General features: G+C 39.4%; 3 protein-coding genes across 5 annotated transcripts; 2 read left to right on the top strand and 1 right to left on the bottom strand.

Moving 5' to 3' along the window:
- The first annotated feature begins 44 nt into the window (after positions 1-44).
- Positions 45-4018, top strand: LOC133850347 (uncharacterized). Its single transcript, XM_062286407.1, has 7 exons — positions 45-1457; positions 1549-2024; positions 2100-2294; positions 2499-2629; positions 2684-3212; positions 3266-3691; positions 3760-4018. The coding sequence occupies exons 1-7, from the start codon at positions 206-208 to the stop codon at positions 3898-3900; spliced, it is 3150 nt and encodes a 1049-aa protein (XP_062142391.1). The 5' UTR covers positions 45-205; the 3' UTR covers positions 3901-4018.
- A 147-nt stretch (positions 4019-4165) lies between these two features.
- On the top strand, positions 4166-7006 carry LOC133850351 (uncharacterized). The gene is made up of 5 exons (XM_062286414.1): positions 4166-4489; positions 4557-4854; positions 4911-5111; positions 5191-5324; positions 5411-7006. The coding sequence occupies exons 1-4, from the start codon at positions 4331-4333 to the stop codon at positions 5313-5315; spliced, it is 783 nt and encodes a 260-aa protein (XP_062142398.1). The 5' UTR covers positions 4166-4330; the 3' UTR covers positions 5316-5324; positions 5411-7006.
- Positions 6540-26212, bottom strand: LOC133850350 (protein pinocchio). 3 transcript variants are annotated; one of them, XM_062286410.1, is made up of 5 exons: positions 26055-26212; positions 25065-25416; positions 8885-8963; positions 7663-7912; positions 6540-7578 (listed from the first exon to the last, which is right to left on the bottom strand). In XM_062286410.1, exons 2-5 carry the CDS (start codon positions 25414-25416, stop codon positions 7357-7359), a joined length of 903 nt encoding a protein of 300 aa, XP_062142394.1. In that variant the 5' UTR covers positions 26055-26212; the 3' UTR covers positions 6540-7356. The 3 variants fall into 3 exon arrangements, with proteins under 3 accessions (XP_062142394.1, XP_062142396.1, XP_062142395.1); XM_062286412.1 differs by lacking the exons at positions 25065-25416; positions 26055-26212 and adding an exon at positions 10439-10928 and having other exon boundaries at positions 8885-8960; XM_062286411.1 differs by lacking the exons at positions 25065-25416; positions 26055-26212 and adding an exon at positions 10439-10927.
- Between the last annotated feature and the right edge of the window lie 20 nt (positions 26213-26232).

Genomic DNA, 26232 nt, shown 5'->3' with positions numbered 1-26232 from the left:
ACAATACGAAACGTTCAAACCGATAACTTTTCTGAAATTAGGATAAAATACACTACAAATATTTACACAATGCAATAACGTAGTTATCAATACATTTTAATCGAGCTGCCAACTCTTTGCTGTTTTAAGTGTTGGTAAACTATCCATCGATTTTAATTTGCGCAACACTAATTTTAACGTTCGTCTGAAAGTTGTTACGAAAACAATGGCGCCTAAACGCGAAAAGAAAGATAAAAAAGAGAACACAGATGATGACTCCAAGCCGCAACCACCCAATATATTTCTATACATTCAGCTGGCCAGCATTGGTATACTGCCCACCACAAAACATGCACTCGAAATACACATGGATCAAGGAGGAAGCGTCATTGTGAAATGCGTAGAGCAATACGACACCGAAGGCATTATCTTGGAGCAAGAATTCCACACCAAGCCCACATACACATTAATCTTTCAGCAGGACAACCTGGATCGCATTAATCAGGCCGCAGATAATCCACTGCTCATCAAACTCTACATGCGCAAAGTGGAATCATCGACGACTTTCACGGAAACCGAGGTGGAGCAGGAAACGTCTCTGACGGAAGAAGATAAAGAAGAAAACACAGTCGCTGCAGTTATTGAAGATGTGACACATCTGTCGCCTACTCCAGACGCAGCCCAGGTGAATACCGACGTGGATTACTTTGCCGACAATGACGATCTGCTGCTGCTTTGCGTGGGATACTTGGATCTAATCAAACTCTTTGGCCATCATCGTTGCATGGTGCGCGAGGAACTTTACCTCTACCCCGTGCCCGATGTGCCCAACGAGTTGCGCTGCACCGTCCACTCGGAGTGGCATCTGTACACTTTGGTGCCCATTGCCAAAGAAATTACGTTCACCAATATGGCGTTTGTGTCTTTCGAGTCCATCTACAATCTGAGTGAGAATTATACACTCAATGTGGACACCCTTCAAGTGCAGCTCAGCTTTCGTTCCACGCAGCCGGTGACACGCAACGAATACCATGTGATTCCTTGGTGCAGCTTTAACAGATTCAGCGACGTTTGCATTGCCAATCAGCATAGTTATTTGCTCTTTGAATCGTTTCGCAGCAATGTGGATATTGACAATTGTTTGGGGCTCAAGTCCACCATGGAGGTGTCCATCCATCAGCTTTTCCAGCAGCTCATGCGTTCCGAGAACTTAGACGTGGTCTTCAATGCCATAAGTCCACAATTCGATAATGCTCTGATCTGCAATACATTCCATCGCTATATTCTCACCCGTGAAATGTCCGACATATTGTACAATGTATTTATCCTGCAACGTTATATCATTTTAGTGGAGGCCTTTCAGACAGCAAGCGCTACGGACAACAAAGGAACAACAAAGGACAACAAACAAGCTAAAGCCAACAGGCAAAAGGTATTCGAGGGGATTTTGGATCCAGCAATTATGCTTTTTCCCGGTGGCAAGTAACACAATATATAACACGATATATTACAGTCAAAACTGCGGCTTTACTAATAACTATTTAACATTCATTGCATTCTTTTTTGCAGTACAAACAATTCGCTTTGCGGTGGAGCTTAAGTATCTGGGCATCCAAAAGAAACCGGTGAAGACGAAGCGGGTCACTATGAGCACCTCGAAACAACGCCGCAGCAGCACAGAGCCCGTGGAACCCACCTTTGCCATCATCAAGCTGTGTCTCTTGGCACCGCTGGGTGAAACCTATCACGAGCTGAAGGTGTTTCGAGAGAGCTTCATAAGCCAGAATCGACTGTTGCATTGCGATAAACCGCCATCGGAGCCACCGAAAGCGACGCTCTGTGAGATTCAACGTGAAGTATATTTGCGTTTTGATGCATTCGTACGCGATACGATTCGTTATATTGTGGACAAGAATGTGCAGAGCGTCGAGGAGAAGCGCAATCATTTCTGCTGTGCGTTGCAGAATCTCAGCAACATACTGCTGAAATTGGTGGGCAGTGATTTCAATAATCGCATACACACCAGCTCCAATCATGAGTTCCGAGTGAGTATCCATGAAATCTATGGTATTATATATACATATATGTATATATAATAAATTGTATTTTTTAAATTTTAGAATATCTGCGTACTTGCATTCAATGAGTTGGAGACGCGTACACACAACCTTCTGGAAAAGATCGAGGACGAAGGTTTTGATGAGCTTATTATGGATAGGCACAAGAAGAGCGAACAACTTTTTGATGCAATGAATGCCATCAAATTGATGAATGCGGTGGGGGATAAGCGCATGGCTAGTTATTTCTATGAAAAGGTCAGACTTAAGGAAGATTAGATAATGCCTGGTTATTGATTTATTAGCCTTAATTGACAAATCATTACACTCATAAAATATCATACATCTAATCGCTTCAATAGACTGCCCTATGAATCAATCAATTCCATGAGCAATCAGCTTCTATTAATCATTTTTAATTATTAAGAAAGTTTGTCATTTAATTATTATGTTGTGTTTCAGGAAAAAGATCACGGTGGGCCGCTTTTCGAATTCTATGATCTCATTGTCAAAATGGAACAATCTGAGTATGCAGCTGCCAAGGCCTTTTTTAAAACTGTCCAAATTCTTTCACCGCTACAAGATTATTTAGCGTAAGTGTCCATCATATCTTTGTGCATTTCTAATTGATCTCATCCTGATCATAGTGGTTGGATTCGCATATTCATCAACTATGTGGACACACGCGATGATCCCGATCCCACAATCTCGTCGAATGCTAATGAGTGTCTGTTGAATAGCATAACACAATATGCAGAGACACATGTTAGCAACTTGGATGGTTGGATTTTGCTTTATTGCTATTACAAGCGCTTTGATTATGCGCCTGGTTTCAACTACGCACGCTGGCGTCTTGAGGAACAGTTGACGAGCCCGCCGCATAGAATGAATGAGGCTGCGGCACCTCTCAGCATTTGGGGCATTTCATTGAACAGGACTCCTGAACTTGCAAAGGAAAGCGGCCACATGTTCTTTATGTGCTTCAAGTTGTTTGTGCGTCTGGGCCTTTATGAATTTGGCCAGGTGATCTTTAATGAGTTTCAGTCGCAGTGTGATGAGGTAGATCGTTATTTGATTAGCACACAGCTGAAAATACTGCTTAAACAGCTCGATGACGATTTTGAGCCCGTCGAACACGGTGGCGTTGGCGAGGACAACGGCGAGGAGGAAGAGCTGGTAAGTTAAATCAAGATTAATGCTTTTGCTAAATTAATAATTTTTAATATTAGACGCCCCAAGCAGCGTTTGTGGCACAGGTAAATGGCAACGTTGAATTCGCACGCGGCAACTGGGAGAAGGCGGCTAATTACTATGAGCGCATTGTGGATCAATCATCTGTCTTTGAGGGTGAACGCGATAACTATTTGCTGAGCAAACTACGATTCGCTTACATATCCTATGAGATGGAGAACTTTGACCAGACAGTTAATGCGTTGAGTCAACCCTTTGACGGTCAACTACTGTCGCTCTTCTGCAACTACTTGATGGGCAAAGCCTACTACAGGCTGTATGATTTCAACAAGGCACTGCAGTGCTTTATTACCTGCACCTCCTTTGGTGCACACATGCCGAACATTTGGGGTTTCTTGGCTCTGATTAATCTGCATCTGGGCAACAATGTGAATGCCATCAATTGCTGGAAATATGCTAGAATTGTAAGTGTTTGAACAATTGCTATTTTAAGAATATTTTTGTAGTTCTTATGTGTTCTGTGTTTCTGCAGGATCCGACTAAATGCATTACAGATGAAACGATTTTTGAGGAATTGGAACTCATTGATGTGGACAGCGTGGATCTGTTTATCGATGGGCCTAGCACTGGTTCGTCCACCTCCTCTACCTTCAGCTTTACCGATGATGAATAGTGATATGTAGTGTTGTGATGACTGCTACTATTAAAATTGTTGAATGCCGAGGCAACAGATAGGCAGCATCACATTCTTAGCTCTTGTCTCGGCATCCCTCAACTTGATTTCACCTCAACGGTTATGATTATGGTTTCATTAGCTGTGTGCCTTCTTACCTTCATGCAACATGCGATACAACTTGGCAAACTAGCAGGCTTCTTTTTATTTACATGTTGTTGTTGTGTGGCAGCTGTGACTTGTTGTTGACACAAGGTAATGAGACAGCCCGCAATTTGCTTGCATAAGACAGCAGTATTACACACACACACACACACACACGTATACTACACAACACACAGACACTGGCAGCTGCTTTTTATAGCATACTTTCGAGTGGTGCACAAATGCTGCCTGCACCTCAGTCTTGTTAGTCAGTGAGCATCACAACATGGCCAGCGTTGGAGGCTTGGATTATGGCGATAAGCTGCCACCAGTAGGCAGCGTCACCAGTAGCACTGCTTTGGCTATACGCAACTCGACAATTATAGCACATCGATTGTCCATCTACTTGCCCCAGCTGCTGCTGCCCTCCAGAGATCCCCAGAAGGTGAGACCAGCGACAAGTCCATCAACAATTAATTGTATACCATTTAATATGCATTCATTACTCGCAGCTCATCATGGAAATCAATTGCTATGTGGCACAGTTTCGTGAGCTACTGATCTACATTGGCCAGACTCGAGATTCGCCCGAGTTGCGCGAGAAGATTCGACGTCTGCGTCGCAGCTGCGTGGATGCCTGCAAGCATTTGGCACATCTGATTACGCCACAGCCGCGCCATTGTCTGGGCAGTCCCAGTGAGCGCATGCACCTCTCGCTCCTGTTTCTGCTCACCCAGCAGTTTCGGCATGAGCTCATCAAGAGCTATCGTCTCATCCAGTTGGTGCCGTACGACATGACCGACTATTATGGTTAGTGTGGCAAGTAAATACCCAAGGATTATTGTTTTAACAAAGTGTCTTTGCAGCACCTGCTCGCACTGCGCCCTCGAATCTGGGCAATGTGATTAGCCAGATATTGTTGTGCAAGCAAATCAATCCGGACTTTCAGCAAGAGGAACTTTGCAGCATTAGCAAGGATGCACAAGAGTTGAGCGAGCTGCTCGACGAGCTGCAATCGCATTTGCCCAACCCAACTACAGAGACAGCCGAGGAAACTGTCGAGCAATGTGAGTAAATGCCACAAAACTGAACAGAATAGTCCCTAGACTAATCCCTTGGCTACACCTTCTCCCTTGTCCTGCAAAGCCGCTGCGGCTGTCTGCCTGAATGCACCGCCAGCCTGGTATACACAACATCGTCGTCGCAGCTGCCTCAGCCGCAGTCGCAGTCTCTGCTGTTGTTTTATGCCATCCCAAGCGAGTTCGTTTTGAATAAAACAGGTAAGTGAAAGCCGGCATGGCTTATAGCAGACCGCATTACTGTATACTCTAATAAAAATGTGAAATGCATTCTGTTTACTTACAAGCAATCCGAATGGCAATCGTAAATAACTTCAGCCTTAACTTATCTGCGACGCGCATGCAGGAAATTTCGCATAAAGTTCGCACTTATAATGTCGGGAATTCTCAGTTGTAAAACGCAAAAAAAAAAATAAGTAGTGCTATCAGTAGCGATGATCAGCGTAACATTCCATAGATTTAATTATATGTATTTATTTAGTAATCTATTGTTTATTATAATTTATTGTTGCCATTCATGAAATGCACTTCGATTATGTTGTATTTTTAAATTTTCCACTAAATTAGGCAGTCGGGCCACATTTCATTTTTTTTATTTACTCACTCTCGATACAAGTACTTTCAGCTGTCATTGTTGAAAACCTGTAGCCAGTCATAAGGAAGTGAATGTGGCACACACAAAGCAATAACAAATGTGTTTGTTGTTTTGTGTGTGGTGTACCGTTAACGTTGAACGGTGTAACGGTTAATTAAGGGCAGCTCAAAGATTTATATTAAAATTTCTCTCTCTTAATCCCAATTACCTCATAAATATAGCCAGCCAGCCACGTTGCTTGTTGTCAGTTGCCATCTGCTGACGGTTGTTGCCAAGTGATTAAGTGGAAGAGAGCGAAGGCAGATGTTTGCGTGTTCCACATTTGATGTAACGTTGACAGCACTTGTTGTTATCACTTGATAAGGACGTAATCCCCAATTGCCGGTCTAGTATTTGATTAGATGATAGTGCAACACCCATTCACAGGCCCCCTAAAAGCGAGTTAGTTACGAGTAGAGTAGGAAATACACAAGATTTTGCAATTCAGGTTTGCTTTCATATATTGTTGAATATATTTTAATTTTAAAAATATGCTTTCGTCTTTTACAAAACATATCTCTACATTAAAAATATATGTATAGTATATATTTATGTGTATATGTATATACTTTATGGAGTTCTATATAGTAGTGTATATATATATATATAAGGTATAAACTTCTAGTATATGTCATATGGATTTTCACAGAAAATCTTCAACTTTCATTATTGTTGTTTTTTGAGTAATGCTTTCTTCTTTTCCCAATTGTTTTCTCCACCATTCTTTTTTCTTATTTTCTTTCTTTTTTTTGCTTATTTTCTGTTTTCTGCTTGTGCGTTTGTTTTTCTTACAATCGTGTTGAGCATTCTGCATTTTAATGGAAGATTCAAATTTTCTTTATAGTTTTTCTGTTTTTTTTTCCAACTGGATGTGCACCAACAATTGTTACATAAATTCTAAGTTTTGTTTTTTGATTTGTGCACAACATTTTTTTGGCAACAATAACTAAATGTTAACAACAATTATTGTTAGATCGTTGGACTCTGTTTTTTGCTTGTCTCTTTTTCCTTTAGCTACAATATTAAATTCACTATTTGTTTACAAACTTGTTTTGTTTTACATTTGTGGCTAATATCACCGTTATCACTGCGCTGTGCTTAAACTTTCTTTTGGTTAAGTTTAAGCTAAATGTAGTCTTCTCTGATTCCTCGTATTCTGTCTACTGCTTCGTGTTGTGTTGTGTGTGATTATTACAGTGCAAACAAATAATTAATTAACTGCTTAACGCTAATTCAACACATTGCAGAACTTATCGTAAAAAACTTGAACGCCGGTACAAACAATAATTAAACAAACAAAAAAAAAATGTACAAAACAAATAAAAAGGCGAATAAACACACTAAGAGTTAAGAACTAAAAAGAGCTTAGAAATTAAGCACTAAATTTAAACATGAAGTGAGAGATTCCCACTCGTTGCGGGGCAGCGAGCAGTTTTAATGCAGCAATAAAATAATAATGTGGACTTGCGCCATGTGGCATGTGGCTTGGTGGCTTGGTGGCTTATGGCTGATGATGTTATGCTGTTACGCAGTGTGGCGCCAAAAGGATAATTAAAGGAACACTGTACTGTAAAAACATTTCGCCGTCACGGCGACGCTTCAAAGGCGTGTAATTTTATTCGTCGCCGTTGCCGACGTCGTCGACAGCTGCTCCAGGCGTGAGCACAACTCCTGCGCCAGACGCAGTTGATGCGCCGCAGCAGCGGCACATGAAGTCGCCGGTCCATTGCCAGCCACAGGCAGTTGTTGCACTGCAGCGGCCATTGCTTCCGGGAAACTGAGGCAGACACCAACCCAGCGTGCTTTGCTGCAGGCATGCGACTAAACAAACAAAGAGAGAGAGAGACAAACAATACAATTAGTTAAACAATTCCGATATGTGTGGGAATGCAATGTAAAACTCACCATGGCAAAGTCGCGTTTCCATTGCACACCGCACTGTCCATCGCAGAGGGGGCAGGGACGCTCGAGGCTGTAGCCACCACATTCGCTGCAATCGAGGGAGACATGATCATCGGTCCAGGAGACGCCACACGTAAAGCAGGAGCCAATGTGTTGGCGCAACTCCTCAATGGTCAGCACGTTGTCCATATTAATCTCCAGCGGGCTGCCGACCAAATCGGGCAACGAGGCAGACAAACCCAAGCTGTGATGACTGCAAAAAGAGAGCGAAAGCAAATATGTAGATTAGCAACTGATACGACAGCAAGTAAATATGAATGCTAATATACTAAAGCTTGCGCTGATCGATCATCGACTCAGGGCCCCTTTGAATCCGCACCTGAACTGCCAAGCGAAAGGCACGCCACACACACACACACACACAGGCCATGACCTTGCGCAGTGGGCGGACATCGGCAGTGTTCAGTTGCTGGCGTGATTATGATAATGAGCAGAGCAGCGCGAGAGAGGGAAGCAGAGCGTGTTTCGGGGACTGACTGTACTCAAGCAGTCACAGCAATAGCAACAGCCAACAGACAGCGGCAGCTTTCGCTCGATCATGTGAGCGCCGCATTGTCGCCAGCTTTTATTGTTGGCACAAGAGAGGCGGGCAACAGACAATCGGAGAGAACCGACGAGATAGACAGAGAGAGAGTGAAGAGCGCACGCGGCGTATTATGATAATGCGTTAACACTTATACACAGAAGAACGACTACAACAAAGCACCAGACAGTAATCATATAGTTGTTGTACTCTGTACCCCAAATCACGATAAGATTGCGAAAAGAAGCTATGAATGGAAACGCATAATCAAATCAAATAAAGGTGATTGCTGGCCAAGAGTCACAGTCACCGTCACAGTCACCGTCACAGTCATAGTTGTAGTCAGCGTTTGGTTCCCCCTAACTGGCCCTGACTTTGTTTACAACGCCTCAAAAAAAAAATTAGCAAATGTATCGAAACAAATCGCATTGAATGGCAGCGAAGCGGCGCCGCGCTGTCATTCATTTAAAAACGGAAATGGGTTTCCAGCTAAACGGCTAAATTCGGATATGAATCACAACACAGACAACGCACACACAGGGCGTATGAGCAATCTGGCCATAGATAGATCGATCGACGCATATTATTATATGGAGATATATTGCTAATAACTCAATATCGATCTGTATTTCTTGTACTTACGCGAGTGGACTGCAAATGTCGGCAATTTGGGGAGCACGAACGCTGGCACTCGACATAGTTGTGGCTGTTGTTGGTACTGCTGCAATGAAAATAAAAACAAAACAGAAAATCAGAAATAAGGAAAAGTTGAATAAAACAATTAAGCTCAAGAGTCAAAAAGGGGGGAAGGCGCAACAATCAAGTGGGGGGCACGTATATGTCAGGGGCAATATAAAACACAAAACGACGACGACGACGTCGGCGCCAGGTAAACAAACGCACGAAGGTAAACGAGCTAGTTGTGCAGCTGCCACCAGAGGAGCGTGTCTATGTGTGTGTTAAGTGTGTGTGGCTGGGAAGTTATTATTAAGTATTATGTGTGTTGTGTGTGGGTATTATAAAACACTTAAATGTCAAAAAAATTGCATGGCAAAGCGTTGAAACGAATTGAGCGCAACTGTACCATCAAAACAACAGCTGATTGCTTGTGGATGCCATGTGGATGTTGATGTGGATGCTGTTGCTCAGTGTGTGTGTGTTGACTTTACGCTTTAAGCTTTTCTTAACTAATTCCAAGTACGAGTCTACACACAAAGTGTCAATAAACGGCATTCTGCGAAACAGTGACAAGTTGGGGAACAACCGCTAAAATCCGGTTAAACAAAACATAACGCAACTTTTGGGAGATGCGTCATTCCAAAAACAAAACAAGCCACCAATATTATACATATGTATATTTTGTATTATTTGTTGTTATTATTATTATGGCAAGCCTGAATCGCAGGAATCCGAATTTGGGTCTTGGCGGCAATTAAAATAAACTTTTAATTTGCGCAAAATGCCAACTAAATTGCACACCATACATGTTGCAGGTGTATGTATGTATGTATGTATGTGTATATGTTTTTATATACTATATACTATATTTATAGTCGGCACGAGCGCCATGTCTGTCTGTCTGGTTGTTGTGTGCAAATCTTTTGGATTTTGGCAGCATTGCAAATTTTTATTTTTGACACAGCGACGACGACGACACATGACTGCTGTCTGTCTGTCTGTTCGTTGGCTTTCTTCGCCGTTGTTCTTGTGTTCTATATTTAGTTGATCATATGAGCACACAGCACCCATAATAAAATGTAATCAAAATGAGCGAGACGTGCTAAATTTAAAGCCTCAACCAAGTTGACAACAATAAAATGGCATACAATGGCTGAATTCTGCATTTCTGCACAGCTGCTGTTAATGCAAATGTTTATGTTAATGCTATGTTAAGTGCGCACTGCTTCGTTGACATGTAAACTCTAATTTTTGTACTCGCTCGCACTCATGCTGATCTCTCTATGTACTATGAATGTATGTTTGTGTATCTAGAAGCTATCTGGGCAGGCAACAGCAAGCAGCCTCCTCAACTCACAACTAGTTGCATTTAATTCAATTTGATGTGATTTATTTATAGAAGGGCACTCACACAAACTCACATTCAACAAGAATGCAACTTTGTTTTGTGTGTTTCTATATTGCGCTGTGTTTGTGTGTGTGTGTGAGTCAGTTTATTTTAGGCACGGAAATACTTACATCTGTTGTAGTTGGTGGTGAGTGTGTAAGTTCAGAGAATATCTGATTGCTAACGGCGCAAATGATTTATTATGCACTATTAATAATCCAAATTTGGTTGCTGTTGTTGTTATTGTTGTTGTTGTTATGGTGGTTGCTATTATAGTTGCCCTTGCATAAGCGACAACAATGAAATTGCTTTGACAATTGCTTTTAAATAATTGCAATTAAATGTACTTTTTCTGTTGTACTATTTGCTGTTTTTTTTTTGCAAATGATTGTTTAACTTTTCACACACGCGCGCGTAATTCACGACAGACAGTTAAAAACAGTTGTGCACAAAAAGTATTGTTTTTTGCGCAATTTGTTGAAGAAAATGTTAATAAACTAATATTGTGACAGAAGCTGCAGCACACTTTTTTAGTTGGGCTTTCAATTATGTTTTTATTTGAATTTTTTCTCCTTTATATAGGTTGAAACAAATGGAACTCGCTTGTTCGTATAGTTAGTTGAAGCAAGGAAAAAGCCAAAAGACCAAGTGGCGTGCACGACAACACAAAAATTACTCAAATGAATTCGCTGAGCGCGACTCGCTTTTATACCAAAACCAGCGGATGTGCGACCGAATACGCAATACACGAGAGCCGATGACGGAGCACCACCACAGCTAGTGAGTGAGAGTGAGCTTGGCTGATATTGCCATCGCGGGCGCAGCTGTTACTGCAGTGTATGTGTGTGTGGGCTCGAGAGAGCGCTGTGGGAGTGAGGCAAGGCAGGCAGAGCGAGAGAGTCGATATGACAAAGCAAAGCTAACGAACTTGTCAGCTGAAATTTGAAAATGTGTGTGCACTGCGCACCAATACCATTGCAGATCGTACTACATATATGTATGTACGTATACAATGCGAAACGCAACGCAGAATGACAGAGCGAGCCGAGCGTAGGGTAAATCAAAGTTAATGCTAAAAACAAAGTCTCAAAAGTCAGCAGACAGCACTAAAACCAAATGATGCTGGCCAAATTGGCGGTATACGCAACGCATACATATGCGAGTATTTATGTAGTTGGCAACAGTCCGCTACAGTCTGCCTCCTCATGATTATAACAACAAAACAAAACAAAAACACAAGACTGTGTGCCGATCATCAACCAAATGAGAGCATCATCATGGCCTCTCACAGCCACAGAGAGCGAGTGAGAGAGAGCGCGCAAATGGCAGATAGTATGAGCGAGATAGTCAGAGAGAGACAGAGAGCAGAAACACAAGGCAACAAAAATTAAAAAACCCAAAACTAATACAAACATAACACGTGAAGTGGAGAGTGGAGAGTACGTATACGCAGAGTGGAACAAGTCTAGTATATTGACTAAATGTAAACTCTCGAGGGGTTGTTGACGTAGGTAATTTGGACAAGAAAACACAGACACAGACCCAGAAGGAACGTCAGCAACAGTTTCAGCGGCATTTTCATTTGAATAACAAATTATTTTTCGCGATGCTGACAGGTAAGAAAATATAGATGAATAGATGGATAGAGATAGTGTCCCGCTGCGAGGGGTGAGACGAGAGCAAGCTGCAACGCAGGCAGGCGGTCCACAACCTGGACAACAGGTAAATATAGCGCGACCTGCGCTTTATGGCTTAACTAGAACTGATTATCCTACAGCAAGGTCTTATCTGCTTCCCACTCTATGGCTGCAAACAGAGTGCGCGCTGAGACGAAGACGAAGATGAAGACGAAGACGAAGACGAATTGCTTGCGTTGCGAGTAAGCTAATAGGTCGCATAGTGCAAGACGAATTTGTTGCGATTTTATGATGTTAATCGCAATGGATTTCTCGTCAGATGATGAGATAAAAACTAAAACCCCAATTATACCTGCAGAAAGGCAAATTGTAACGTTAAGGTAGAAAATTATTCAAAATATATTTAGTTCATTCATTTCAATCATTTTAACTTTTCATTTAGTTACATGTTTATTTAATTTTTCTTAATTCGAAAATTAACTCTTCATTTATAATTCACATTTTCACAAAACTTGTCCGTCAGGCAAATCTCAAATCACATGTAAATTGTAACATGCATTGCGCCAAAGCATGGGTAGAACAAAAAAAAATACCAACAAAGGCAAAATAGCAAGCGATTCGTCTTCAAAAACAGTACTGCACCGTTTGAAGCGAATTGCTTGCGTTTCGTCTTCATCTTCGTCTTCGGCTTTGCGCGCACTCTGTTTGCGGGCGAGCGAATTCATATGAATTCCCGATTGTGTTTTATTCGTAGACAATATACAAGTTTTCTTCCAGTCCCGTCATGTGTAGACACAAGATGCGAAAAGACTTTATCACTTCGTTTTGCCGTATATGCGGAACTGATTATCTACAAGACTCGTCGAGTATAAATTCTTGCCAAAGGGAAATTTAAATTTCCCTCGGCTGCGCTGGCAGAATTTGTACTCGACGTTTCTTGTAGAAAATATGCGGTGCAGCTCTTGCCGAAAATCTGTGCTTAGATTCTAGTGCGTAGTTCGGAATATGCAAAATAAAAATACGCTCAAAAATATATGCAGTAAATAAAATGTTTATTATACTTGAAATTAAATTTATTAAAACTAATACAATGAGTACTTAAATTTATATATAATATTATCTAAACAGTTTTACTTATAACTAAATAATATAATAGCTAAAAGAAAAAATTAATTTATTTCGCCGTTTTCAATATTCTTCGCCCTGAACAATGCCTTGTAGTTTCTATTTTTGTCATCCAACGTAGCTCTTTCGTGGTCCTCAAAACTGTAAATATAAATACAAATACAAATATATTTTTTAATTTAAATCAGATTAGAATAGTAGTTTAATAATATTAACAACTTACCTCTTATTGTTTTATAAAAGACGCGCAGGAAAAAATCAACTTTCTTGTACAACACTCACAAAACAAATGACAAATGATACACAAAATTGCACATGTTCGAGAAAAGTAGGCGTTAGGGAAATTACGCGTTGCGCTAAGGAGGCGCGTACACCAGACTCAATGCAAGAAGCATTCTACAAGACGATTCATCTAACGATCTACAGAAAATTCTTGCACATATTCGAGAAAAGTAGGCGTTAGGGAAATTACGCGTTGCGCTAAGAGGGCGCGTACACCAGACTCAATGCAAGAAGCATTCTACAAGACGATTCATCTAACGATCTACAGAAAATTCTTGCAGTCTCGGTCTTGGCATGACACGAAACACAATTGGGTTGCGCTAAGAGGGCGCGTACACCAGACTCAATGCAAGAAGCATTCTACAAGACGATTCATCTAACGATCTACAGAAAATTCTTGCAGTCTCGGTCTTGGCATGACACGAAACACAATTGGGTTGCTCTGCACTGTTTTTCGTCTTCGTCTTCATCTTCGTCTTCGTCTCAGCGCGCACTCTGTTTGCAGCCTATGTCTCTATCTCGCTCTCTCGCTCAGTCTAGTCCGTGGTAATCTTATCAGCGTGTGGCAAAAAAAAGTGTGGCATGAAATCTATAACAGCTGTAACGATCACTATATATTTCAAAGTCGAAATTTAGTACTAACTAATGGAAATTGCCATTGCCGACGTCTAGTGCTAAAGTGCTAATAAAAAGGCAGCCCACAAAAAATTCGCATGTTAATAGGAAAATTTATTGTTTATTTTATTTGCAAGTCGCAAGTCGCGCGCGCTCAAATTTCGCCAGCTCCACGAAAAAAAGAAATACATATATGTACATAAAGGGAGCTGCCCCCAAAAAGCCACAGATAAAATGACCCTCACCAAAAATAATGCAATTCAGCAGCGAAAACAACGACAACGTCAAACTATATATAAAACTATAAACAACACAGCCTCACACGAACATGAGCAGAGACACACTTATACATGCACTTATAAACAAATTGATGTTTATTTAGAAAGGGGCATCATGATCGTAATGATCATCTTCATGATCATTTTTCGCCAGATTTGAATATTCCTACGGCACACTTTTCGCTTGTCGTTTGCTGACTGACATTCAACGTTGAATGCGGCGCAGTTTCATCGTCATTTCGACCAGGGAGAAGATTCATTATTGTTATTATTGTTTATCATCACCGTGATCATCATCGTTGTCGCATTGGGACAGCGTTTGAGGGAAAAAAGACCATTGTCATCTGGGAAGGTCGATCAGCAATTACTCGTGATGAAACACCTCCTTATTTGAGACAGAGTGCGTCAGGCCACCAAATGAACCAAATAATATTTAAACAATATATAATTTGCAAAAAATTAAAACCTTTTAAAAATCGTTTTTAAGTGCGCTACAATCTCATTGTTTATTCGTCGTGTATTTGTGGTACATATTTGAGTTGGGTTGAGTTCGAGTTACCTGAACTCTGCTGTAAATCTTGCCCAGGCAGCTCAATGAGTAGCTCAAGTGTGAGAAAGAGAGAAGCACGAATTTCTCTTCTTTTGATTTTTATTATTCTTGAACTTGACAATATTTTCGAAGCACATCAGACAAAAAGAAGTGTGTGCAATATATATTGTATTGTATTGTATATATTTTATACTGCGTTTACAATCGTAATAAACATTTTCAAGTTCAATAACCAGCCTTATTTAATGCCTGATAAGCTCAACACACCGGCTCTAGATATACGATAAACACAAAATATATCTGAAATGCTATAGCGAATTTTGAAATTTCAGAAATATTTACAAACAATATTTCAAACAAATAAACTGAAGGACAAAACTCAGTGCACAGAGTTCAGGGAACTATTAAACGCTGCGGGATTTCTCTGCATCAACAGGTAAAGTTCATGGATATTCTTTAAGGTTTAGTCTGAGATTTGTCAAAAACAAAAGACAGGGACATCAATAGCTAAAGAAATGCGTTTCCGCTGTCGTTTTTGCTATATTTAAACTGACAGCAAAAATGCGACAAGAGATACTATAATTATCGGGAATTGAATGGATCTTGAGTTATATTTGATTTCAGCGAATAGATCAACAGACACGTGACCTTCAACAATTAAAAGATATGAGATAAATTTGTATTATTCATGAGTTAATTTGAATCGTTCGTTTAGTATTCAGTTGACTCATACTTGATGATCAACCCTCGCTCAAAATTCAAACAGAGTGAGGGACATGAACAAGTGCGGCTTGAGGAGACATGCGCTTCCTCTTTAGCTTTTTAGCTTCAGCTTCAGCTTTACAGTTTTCTGCAGCAGCAGTTCAAACAACTCGTGTCGGTTGTTGCTCATTTGTTTCAGATTTCACAGCTATGCAAACAAAGCTGCTCCTGCCTGGCTGTGCAAGTGCTTGCCAATTGTTGTTACGAATGTTATTTTGTATTCATGTGTGTGTGTGTGCTCGACTCTTAAAGTAAATAAATAAATACATATGGATGCGATCGACGGTTTGTTGTTGTTGCAGACTTGACTTCAAGCCCAGCCCCAAATGCGGGACCTGCAAAAACAGTTGACGTCAATGCAAAACTGCGGAAAATGTCACCAAAAAATGAAAGAAAGAACAGTAAGAAAATAAAATGAAATAAATTAACTTTGCATTGTTTTGATTACTTGATCATGAGCCGAAATTGTGACCAACATTACTGTTGTTGCTGCTGATTCACGGCTTACAGAGAAATCCATCAGTTATGTGGGTGTGTGAGTGTGTGCGAGATAATTCAAGTGATTTCTAACCGAGAAATTCCAAGTCAACGGCGCCGCCATCAAATGCTAATAAGTTTAACGAAAAAAACGCAAAACGAGTTTTGATTTTTTTTTTTTATTTATTATATGTAGTAGATTAGCGCTGGGCTTCCCTCGCTTGCTGATAGATTTGTGCAAATAACGGCTAACAACTGTTTACTTAATTAATGGGGGGAAAAATACTTGAGAATTCACCTGAGAGCAACTCTAAATGTAGGTAAACAGGGCGGGGTTGACTTCCCGCCTTGCCATCAAAACGAAAGTGGCATTGAGGGAGGCCGCAGCACGATCAACACATCATCATGATCATCATCAACTCAGAACAGGAACGAAAAGAAAGAGGGAACAAAATGCTTTTAACTCACGAGTTGATAGATAATTGGCTAGGAAATTCACGACCTCTTGGCGGAGGGAACACGAGAGTGCAGCTGATCTAACTGTTGACAATGGCAATTAGAAGTGTGCGAATTATATGACCGGAACGTCTGGGGCACTTTTTGAGAATGGAAGGGAAAACTGCGACCCTGAACTTTAAGCTTTATCTACGACGCAACTGCGATCGTCTGCGATGAACAGCTGTTCAGTACAGAAAATTTACATAAATCTCGCAACAGTTCCGCTTAAACTATTTACATATGCTTAAAGAGATAAAAACTAATCTTTGCGATTAAGCGGAAACGAAATGAAAGATTTACAGTAACAGTATCAGTAGCAGACGAATATTATTAACAGAACTGTTAAGTAAACAATTAAAGAATACTATGCAAACAATGGTGATAAACTGGCTAAAAAGATATTAGCAAAACTTAAGCTTACTATTTGGATTATATACAATTTATTAAGATAAACCCAACGCGATTGGCGTAAAGATAAAAGATTACAGTATGTAACAATAACAGACGAATGTTAAATAATGAGCTGTTAAGTTAAGAGAATGTCTTGAAGAAATCGTTTAAAACCAGGTTGAAAAGCTAGTTGAAAAGTTAGAAGTAAAACCTAAGTTTACTATATGAAGCATGTAAATTGATCCAGAATTAATTGGGCAATTGAGATTAGATTAAAAGATAACAGACGAATGTTAAATAAATAGTAAGTTAAGCTGGAAGAACACTTTACAGGGTTGATATATTTATTAAAAATATATTAATAAAGCCAAAGTTTACTATTTGAATAACATGCCTTAGAATTAAGCAATCGGGGGAAAATTAAGAGATTACAGTATGTAACACTAACAGACGAATGTTAATAAATGAACTGTTAAGTAAATAAATGCAGTACACTTTAAAATGATAATTTTAAATTTGATTGGGTAATATAAAAAATGATAAAATACCCTATTTTTAATAAAGTTTATTACTTTTTGAAAATTATATAAATTGACCACGTAATTATGACAACAGATTACAGCCTTCAAAATAAACAATTGCAATCATAATCGTAACAGTTTATGCCTGTCACAATTAACATGCGGAAGAAAGAGTTTTTGGGTTACTCGCAAATTTGCAGTTTCTATTTGATATTGATAAATTACATATGGGTGTCAAGGCGTTATCTTTTGATATATGCCAACGGTTAATCGGCGTTTTATTGATTGCTCGATAATACACATAAAAGGGGGCGGGACAAGTGTGTCAATTAGCCAAACTGGTTAACAATGGCAAAAAACAGCAACAACAACAACAAAAGAAAGGTGCTTATTAAGGAAAGTTTCCGAGTTGCGCCGTGGGTACATCAATTATACTTTATCTGGGTATAATAATGTTGTTTGCCAGTTTAAATACTTTAGTTATTAGTGCTTTGAGTAATTTTCATCAATTATTTTCATGCTAGCCGCCGCCGTTGTATTTTTTGCAATTATTATTTCTAATAAACAATTTTCTCTCTCTCTATACACATATAGTAAAGAGTCAAGAGTCAGTACATTAAGCTAATCAACAAAATTATATATATATATATTATATATAGTAGGAAAGTCATGTGAATGCAATCTCGTAGAATGTTATTTATGCTCGTTTCGAGTTCCCAAACTTAATTTGCCGCCTAATTTATGGGATAATACATCCATTATGCAGAGGCGAGAATTAAGTATATGCATATTCTATATATATATTTTCGTATTTATATCGCTGCTTTTCCTATACGTATCCATTGTTCACTCGCTGACGTCACGAATAGCCCATAAATATATGAATGCTGACGAGATTGTAGTTTGTTATTGTATTTAAATATATACACACACATACAAAAGTGTGTGCGTGTATAGGGTTTCACAGGAACTGCCCCTCATATCGGACCCAGTGGAACGTCAATAAAGTCCAAGCATTTCACATTATCAGAAACCTATTTGCATCGCTAAGTGCGCAATCGAGCAGAGCAACTACACAACACAAAAAAAACCCCAACTAGAATAGCTGTGAATACTTCTTCCGCTGCGACTGACTATATACTATACTATACTATACTAGATATCCCGAAAGTCCAAATAGCTGTGGCATACCTCGACCTATAAGCCTGCATAGCTCAAGTATTAATTAACAGTTTTTGCCTGCTCGGTGTGAAATGCAAATTTTCGTATGACAAAAAAAATACAAAACTGAAACTTTACGCTAATTACACGTGACAACCTGTTGGGTCCGGATAAAAGAAGAAGGTCCAGCTCTACATATCTATATAGTATATTAAATAAATATATATATGTACATATATTGTAAGCATAGCATTGTGTGATGATGATATACGTAAGTAAATCTCAAGTGATCTGACCGACTATTTAGTTGACTTTAACTGAGCTGACGTTGTTGTTGTCGCCATATTATCATCATCATCATGATGATGAGCACTTGACTGTCGTCTGTGTTAGATTTGCGTCGCACGAATCGTTTGTCCACACACACAAACACACACACCCAGCAGCCTCACACACACAACCAGAGAACAAACTGAGAAGATGAGTTAAGTTTCCAGTTTAAACCGATTGCTACTAAATAATGGCGTTGTCATTGTTGCTGTTGCTGTTGTCGCTGCTCGACAAGACTCGCTTTCTTGTGTGTGTTAAAATTGTAAATTGATAAAACAATGAAGCGCTGCAATGAATGAATGAAGCGTAATTTATATGGAAATCAATACAAATACACGACGAGACGCGCCATCGATAGTATAAATTGTTGAACGTATTAGTCAAGTCGAGAATGTCGTTGTCGTTGTCTCTATCATTGTCTATGTCTGACCTGCCCCCCAAAACTTTGTGTCCAGCCCTGAGATCGAGTGAATGCCAAGTGGTTCATATTATCCACTTCGCGCACGTTCCATTGACACTTGTCGGTGGCATTAGACAGCGCCATCACCACCGCATCGACAACGACATCGACGACGACGACATCGACGATGGCTCAAGTATCCGCTTGGCTTTTGGTTACTTGACTCTTTCTTCGCTGCGCTCTCTCTCTCTCTCTCTCTCTGTCTATCGTTGAGGTTATAACCGGCTGGGACCCAAGTGAATCGGTTAGAGGCCGCTTCACACACGCACACACATACACATACTCGAAACACTCACAGTGAGTGTGTACTATACTCTATTCATAATGGGCAACCGGCAAATTTTTTGTTTGTTTTTGGTGAAGAGCGGCGCGTGTAGAGCGAAGAAGCAGCTGGCAATTGAAGAAAAGGTCAAGCTCGATCATCAAATTGCATTTTCGGCACCTCGAACCTGACCACAGCGCAATTTGAGGCGACGCGTGGACATTGACAGCTTATCAGCCACAGCAGCAACAACAATTCTTGAACTGCACCGAGCCAGAAACTGAGAAACTTAAAACTGAAACTGAGGCAAGAGCGCGACTTATCGCCCTCGCGTCGTCGTGTTTGATGATGTCGGCAACAATTCAATAAGCCAAAAATAAGCAAAAACACATAAAAAAAAAAACACAATGAATGCTAAGCTACAGATATTTGGCTATGATATACCCTGTAACCGGTTTGGGTGACAAAACAGCATAACAATGACAATATATGAAATTAAAAATAGAATAGAAATGAGCTTTAAATAAAAACATTAAAAACCATCCGGAGGAATTCTAAAAATTTGCATCAAATATAACGATGACTGTGCTAAGTTAATACTGTAAAAATAGTTAAACAATTCTTCCAAATCTAAACAACAAAAAACATCCAATATAAATTGATCTTAAAGGGAAAACCTAAAACCCATAATTACAATTACAGGAATTCTAAAAATTTGTATCAAACATACCGATGACCGTGCTAAGTTAACACTGTAATATATTCAAAATTCTACCAAATCCCTACAACACAAAACTTGCAATATGAATTACCTTGAAAGGGAAACACTTAAATCCATATTTTAAATGAACTGTGGGAAGTTCTAGACATTTGCATAAAAAATAAAGCAATGACTGCAAAGTGAATATTGTATTTAAATTAAATACTTTCCTAATCCCCTGAGAAAACCCCTAAAACTTGTAATTTATAGCAACTTATTCAAAAAAAAATTGCTTTAAAACCACTTTTTTTTTAGTATTCACTTTTTCAACTGAATTTTTTCATTCTCTAAGAATTGTGTTAATGAACTACACGCTTTAACGGCTTAATAATTCCAAATATTTTGCTGAGCTGTCATGGAAAAACCTAATGAATTAACTAAATACATAATATTAACGTGTTAAATAAACTTGTTAAGTAGTTCACTTTATTTGTTAGTGAGCGGATGTCTAAATGAAAATACAGTCGTCTTGCCAAAATACAAAATATACAAATAATATATGTATGATAGAAAAAAAGCAATTTGTAAAATCAAATTATATTAAAAACAAATATTCCATTAAGTCAGAAATTTCGCCAAATAATTTAAAATTTGGTGGGAAAAAAACAAATATTGCTTTCATTTATAATCTTTGTAGGCAGCTCTCACTGTACTTAGTACACTTTCTTTTGTGTGTGTGAGCAACAAAATGGAGAACTAATTATATATTGTCATATGCATGTTAATCACAAATTTAAATATTCAATTTGCAAGCGAAATATTTGTGCGCAATTTCTTAATGAAGTTGAGTGAAAAATAATTAAATTAAATGAATTAAATTATCTTTGAACTGAAGTGAATTAACAATAAAGCTTTGCATAAGCTGTGTATACCGCGCCTTATGTAATTGCAGGGTATAAATAGTCTGCGCGTGGCGTTCCATTTGGTTTGTCTATAATGAGCATGGGAACATAAAAACACAGACACACGATTTCGTATGCACAATCGAGCAGACAGCACAGTTTAAAGGTGGGCTAGCTATAAAGCCCCGAAGGGAGGCGACGATCGAGGGGAAGGGAGGGGAAGGGAGAGGGGACGTAGTCAGTACTCGGTACGTAGCAGTGCGAAATTGAAAACGGTTTTATTTTTAAAATTTGTCATTACGTTTGTCGTTTTAATAAGCAATTGCATAAAAGCGCGACGTTTATGTAAGCAAACTTGCATGCCTGGCCATGGGAGCAAAAGTTGACTTTGCCAAGTGCATTCTGAGCGAAAATTTCGTATTATTCCCATCGATAATCGAGCTTGAAGCGAGAGACGAGGGGGGCGGGTCAATGTCTGGGGGATATTACACAGACAATTCGAATACGGATTGATGATATAAGACCAGCTGACTGGCAAATATATATCGATAAGGAGCTTCGTACTATATTGTGTAAGTTGTCTGGAAAAACTGATTCAATGATTCATTAATAATAAGAGTACTGACTTGTACGAAGGTACGTAAATTACTGAATGAGATAAGATGCAAATAATGATGATCATGATGATGATGATCATCATCATCAAAGTAAAGTAAAAACGATAAGGGGCAAAGTAATAATAATTATATGGGGAAATACCTGAATCACTCTCTCGCAATCTCGCAACCAACAATTGAATATTTATAGAATCTTACGAACTCGAGTAATTAAGGCATTTGTCCCATGCACTTACTCGGAAGTGCGCACATCGTAGAAGCCTCAAGCGCCAGTTATGAGGAAATGTCTGATAAAATTCATAGTACATTATCTATAACTGTATCTAGGCATATTACCAAAGCTAGACCTTTAACATAGTCATACAACTATGTGATATTTAGAATTCATATAAATTTATTACAAACTCATATAACGCTTATAGTCATACTAATATATTATATTTTACGCTTTTATTCATACGAATTGCGATATTCACTATTAATCATAAACATTGCGGTTCTCTCGTATTTTTACTATATAATCCACTTAAATCACAATACAAATTAACCTTTAGGCAGACTTAAGTGATAAACATTTAAGCTCAGTATAAATATTTGTATACCAGATGCGGTAGTAAAGAGCACAAAATATTTCAACAACATTCAAAAGAAGCTGTGCGCTGTCGTATTTGCTTAAGCTCGGAATCTTTTTTATAATGCTGAAGAAATTCGCTTCTGTTTAATTTAATGTTTTTTCCTTGTTGACAAAATCGCAAATAATAAAAGAGATAGCTAGACGTATAATACCCTGTAGTTATGCTTGATATTCTAATTCTAATGCACTGCTTGCAGTTATGTTCAAATGCTTGCACTGCTTGGAGTGCATATGCTGTTATCTAGAAGCAGTGCAACAGGCGACTGCTTCCTTAGCTGCTGTTAATGCGCTGTTAGGTGATCCACAAATCAAGTATGCGCCCAGTATGCAAGGTATTCAAACAAAATTACTTTTTTAAATTAACCTGTCTGCTACAAGTAACAACCTACAATTAAATACAGATTGTATATGCCTCAGAAGCGATTACTCAATTATAAACACTTTCCCTTTCGCTTCGCTAGTCATGTTCTAAACTCGTCGCCGCTTAACAAATCTCTGTGGGCGGCCGCCCTTTAAATGGCATGTTGTAACTTCCCCCAAAACGACCAACACACGTGTCGAGTGCCACTTTAATAAATGGACTTTGAAGCGCCGCACGCAACAATCATAAATTGCGCGTTTAAGCATTTGCCCAGTCGCCAAAAACAAAACAAGGAAAATGACATAGTATAAACTGTTTGAGTTTGAGTATGTGTGTGTGTGTGTTTATGCATGATATTTCACTTTATATTGTAGGCGTCGCTGCTAATGTGCATAATCCCTCTGCCCCAGGTGATTAATGTTTGCACAATTTGTAGTCTCCCTAGGCAAATAAACGAAAAACTGAGCAAATGAGAGTCGAGTCGAGCAGAGAGACGAGCTGAGAGTCACAGTCGTTGTCGTAGCCGCAGAGCGTAGAACAAGTCACATGATAAACGCGTGAATTTCATAAATTTCCAACGACAACAGAAACGTGTGAATAAGCGACTCGCACGCTTTGTTTATACAACAAGTATGCGGGCGCATTTCAGGCTAATCAGATCCGCGAATCGCAGATAAACCGGCAAAACAGACACAACAACAATTAGCACATGAATTCTTCTCTTTCACAGGATCTGATCGATCGCTGGTGAATCGCAATTGGGCGATGATCGAACGATTGAATTGAGCAATTGCTCAATATTTATTATTGATCAGTTGTGTAAATTTAGCAAATTTCCTTCTAAATATAAAAAGCAACACACATCCATTGCAGCTGAAAACTGGCGATTCAAAAGTCCAAACAATGAACGGCATATTTTGGCATTATATATAAACACAAAAGTATCTATATGTATATATTATTAGGGGAGCCACTCGAGCGATAAAGCTGACTATATCGCTGCCAATTGATGTTAATAAAAGTGTGCGCCAGTTTCCGCTCAATCAAATCAAATAAAGCGAAGCTAATTCTCAACGTTTTTTTTGCCGAAAATGTAATACGCTCGCCAATTGTTGAAACAATTTTCATGTATGTGATGGATGGAGGTCTTTGATATATGGCAGGTATAGCGAAAGAGGTTTTATTTGCCAGTCAGCCAGTCAGCAAAGAATTTATATGCTTGTCTTGGCCAACCATTAAGTATAAAAGTCCAAGTGGGTCGCAGAAAAGAGCACAGGGACGCGATATGATATATGTACATAAATATACTATATAATCGTACTAGTCAACGATCACGACCACGCCCACGCACCTGTTAATTAGTCAGTTGGAAAAAAACGGCAAACTGATAAGCACGTCGCACGTCGAACGACGAACGTCTACAACGCAGTCCGCAAGTAATTCTAGGCATCGATAAAGTAAAATCAAACAGCAAAAAATATCTGTATATAAAACAGTTTGCAGTTCCACGTATCAGTTGATTGAAGCATGACCGCTGATCGCAGCTATAAATAGATCTCAGGTTGATCTACTCGAGACGATTGTAAAAATAAATTGCAATCGCGTACGAGTTCGAGAAACTTGAGCCAATATTGACATCTGTTACATCAGCAACAGCGTATATATGAATATTGCAATAAATATTTGCATGGCTTAATTGCAAGTCAATTAATTAACAATAAAGAATAAATCGACAAAAAGACGTCGTCGCATTCAAATGAGCAACTAACATTCCAGGCTGCTGTTAAGCCACACATTACATTTTATCAAGGCAGCAGCTAACATGATATGCAGCTGTTAAGAGCAGCGCTGTTAAGCTGTATATAGATAACGCACGTTTGCAATCGAGCAATATATTGAGGTCTGTAGCATGCTATATTTGTACAGCAATAAATACTTGAATGGTAGACTATTAATTATCAATAAATATATATCAGCAACAGTCTTCGCATTCAAATCAGCAACTAACATGATATGCAGCTGTTAACCTAACAGCAGCGCTGTCAAATCTGCTCTGCTGGACAGCTAAGCTGCTTTTTACAGTTTTCTGTTAATCATTGTGTTTGGGGGAAGCACGTCTACATTGCTTTGTCTGAGTGTTGTGCATTAAATGAATGTTTATTGTAGTATGTATAATCATTTGAGCAATAACTTACCTATAAAATTCAAATTGCGTAGTGCTGCAGCACAGCTATTTGTTGCTGTGGCCACAGTTAGCTTGTCGATTACGACTGCTGTCGTTGTCGTCGGGCCGGGGCAAAAGTCTGGATCATCTACATCAAAGATAATGCCGTCTTCCCATTCGGTGACTATTTGCGTTGATTTTGTTAGCTGTTGTTGTTGAGTTGATGTTGTTGCAGTTGTTACTGTTGTTGATTCCAGCTTGAGTTGTTGTTGTTGAGCGTAATTGCTGTTATTGTTGATGTTAATGTTAACGACGCTGCTGTTGTTGTTGCTGCTGCTGGCAAACGAGTTGTTGTTGCTACTTGTTGCAGAGCGTTGTTTCATCTGTGGAGAAAAAGAGACGCAATTAGAGAAGTGTCGGCGACATGTAGAAAAGGTGAGTGTACGTGACGCTATGCAAATATTAAACAACACACGTGGCTCCCTCTTCGTCTCTCCACCTCTCACACTCATTGTCACTGTCTCCAGCTGCAGCAAACACACACACAAGAGACGTGAAGTTATTAACAGCACGCTTTGTGCGTTTCTACGTTGCGTTCACTTTGGGCGGGCGAGCGCAGTGAAGCGGGCGGGAAATAGAGTGGATAAACTGGAGCGACAGGACCAGACCAGCTGTTGCTGCCTGTTCATACACACACACACACACGCACGCACACATGGGAGGTCAAAAAACATTCACACATGCAATCGCACATATTGCAAATAATGCCGCTTGGCAATGCAAATTGCATATGCAAAATCAATAGATGCATTATTTGGGTGAAGGCTTCATCATCATGCATACATGCATGCGTATTTGTGTGTGCGCCTTTCTGAATATGTATGTGTTTCTAGCTGCTGCGATGCAAATACAAAAAAAATAACGCTTCTGTTTTTGTTTTTGCAATGCCGTTTGCCTGCGTGTGCGTGTATGTGTGTGTTTGTATGTGCTTGGGGGGCACTTACCCCAGCGCTCAACTTACTTTGTGCAAACGTTCTACGGCGTTTGATCAGCGTTCTATATCCTGTATTTTCCAATAGCAAACAATGATATCCACTCTGTATATTATATTTTAAGCAAAAACTGCAGCACTTGCATTGATTTTAAGCGTTTAAATTGAATGTTTTGCTCGATTTTGCCAGCGGACTACAAATTTGAGA

This window comes from Drosophila sulfurigaster, chromosome 2L, assembly GCF_023558435.1.
Source record: "Drosophila sulfurigaster albostrigata strain 15112-1811.04 chromosome 2L, ASM2355843v2, whole genome shotgun sequence".
Lineage (NCBI taxonomy): Eukaryota > Metazoa > Arthropoda > Insecta > Diptera > Drosophilidae > Drosophila > Drosophila sulfurigaster.
The sequence above is the reverse complement of the archived record's forward strand: the minus strand, read 5'-3'. Positions and strand labels throughout refer to the sequence as shown.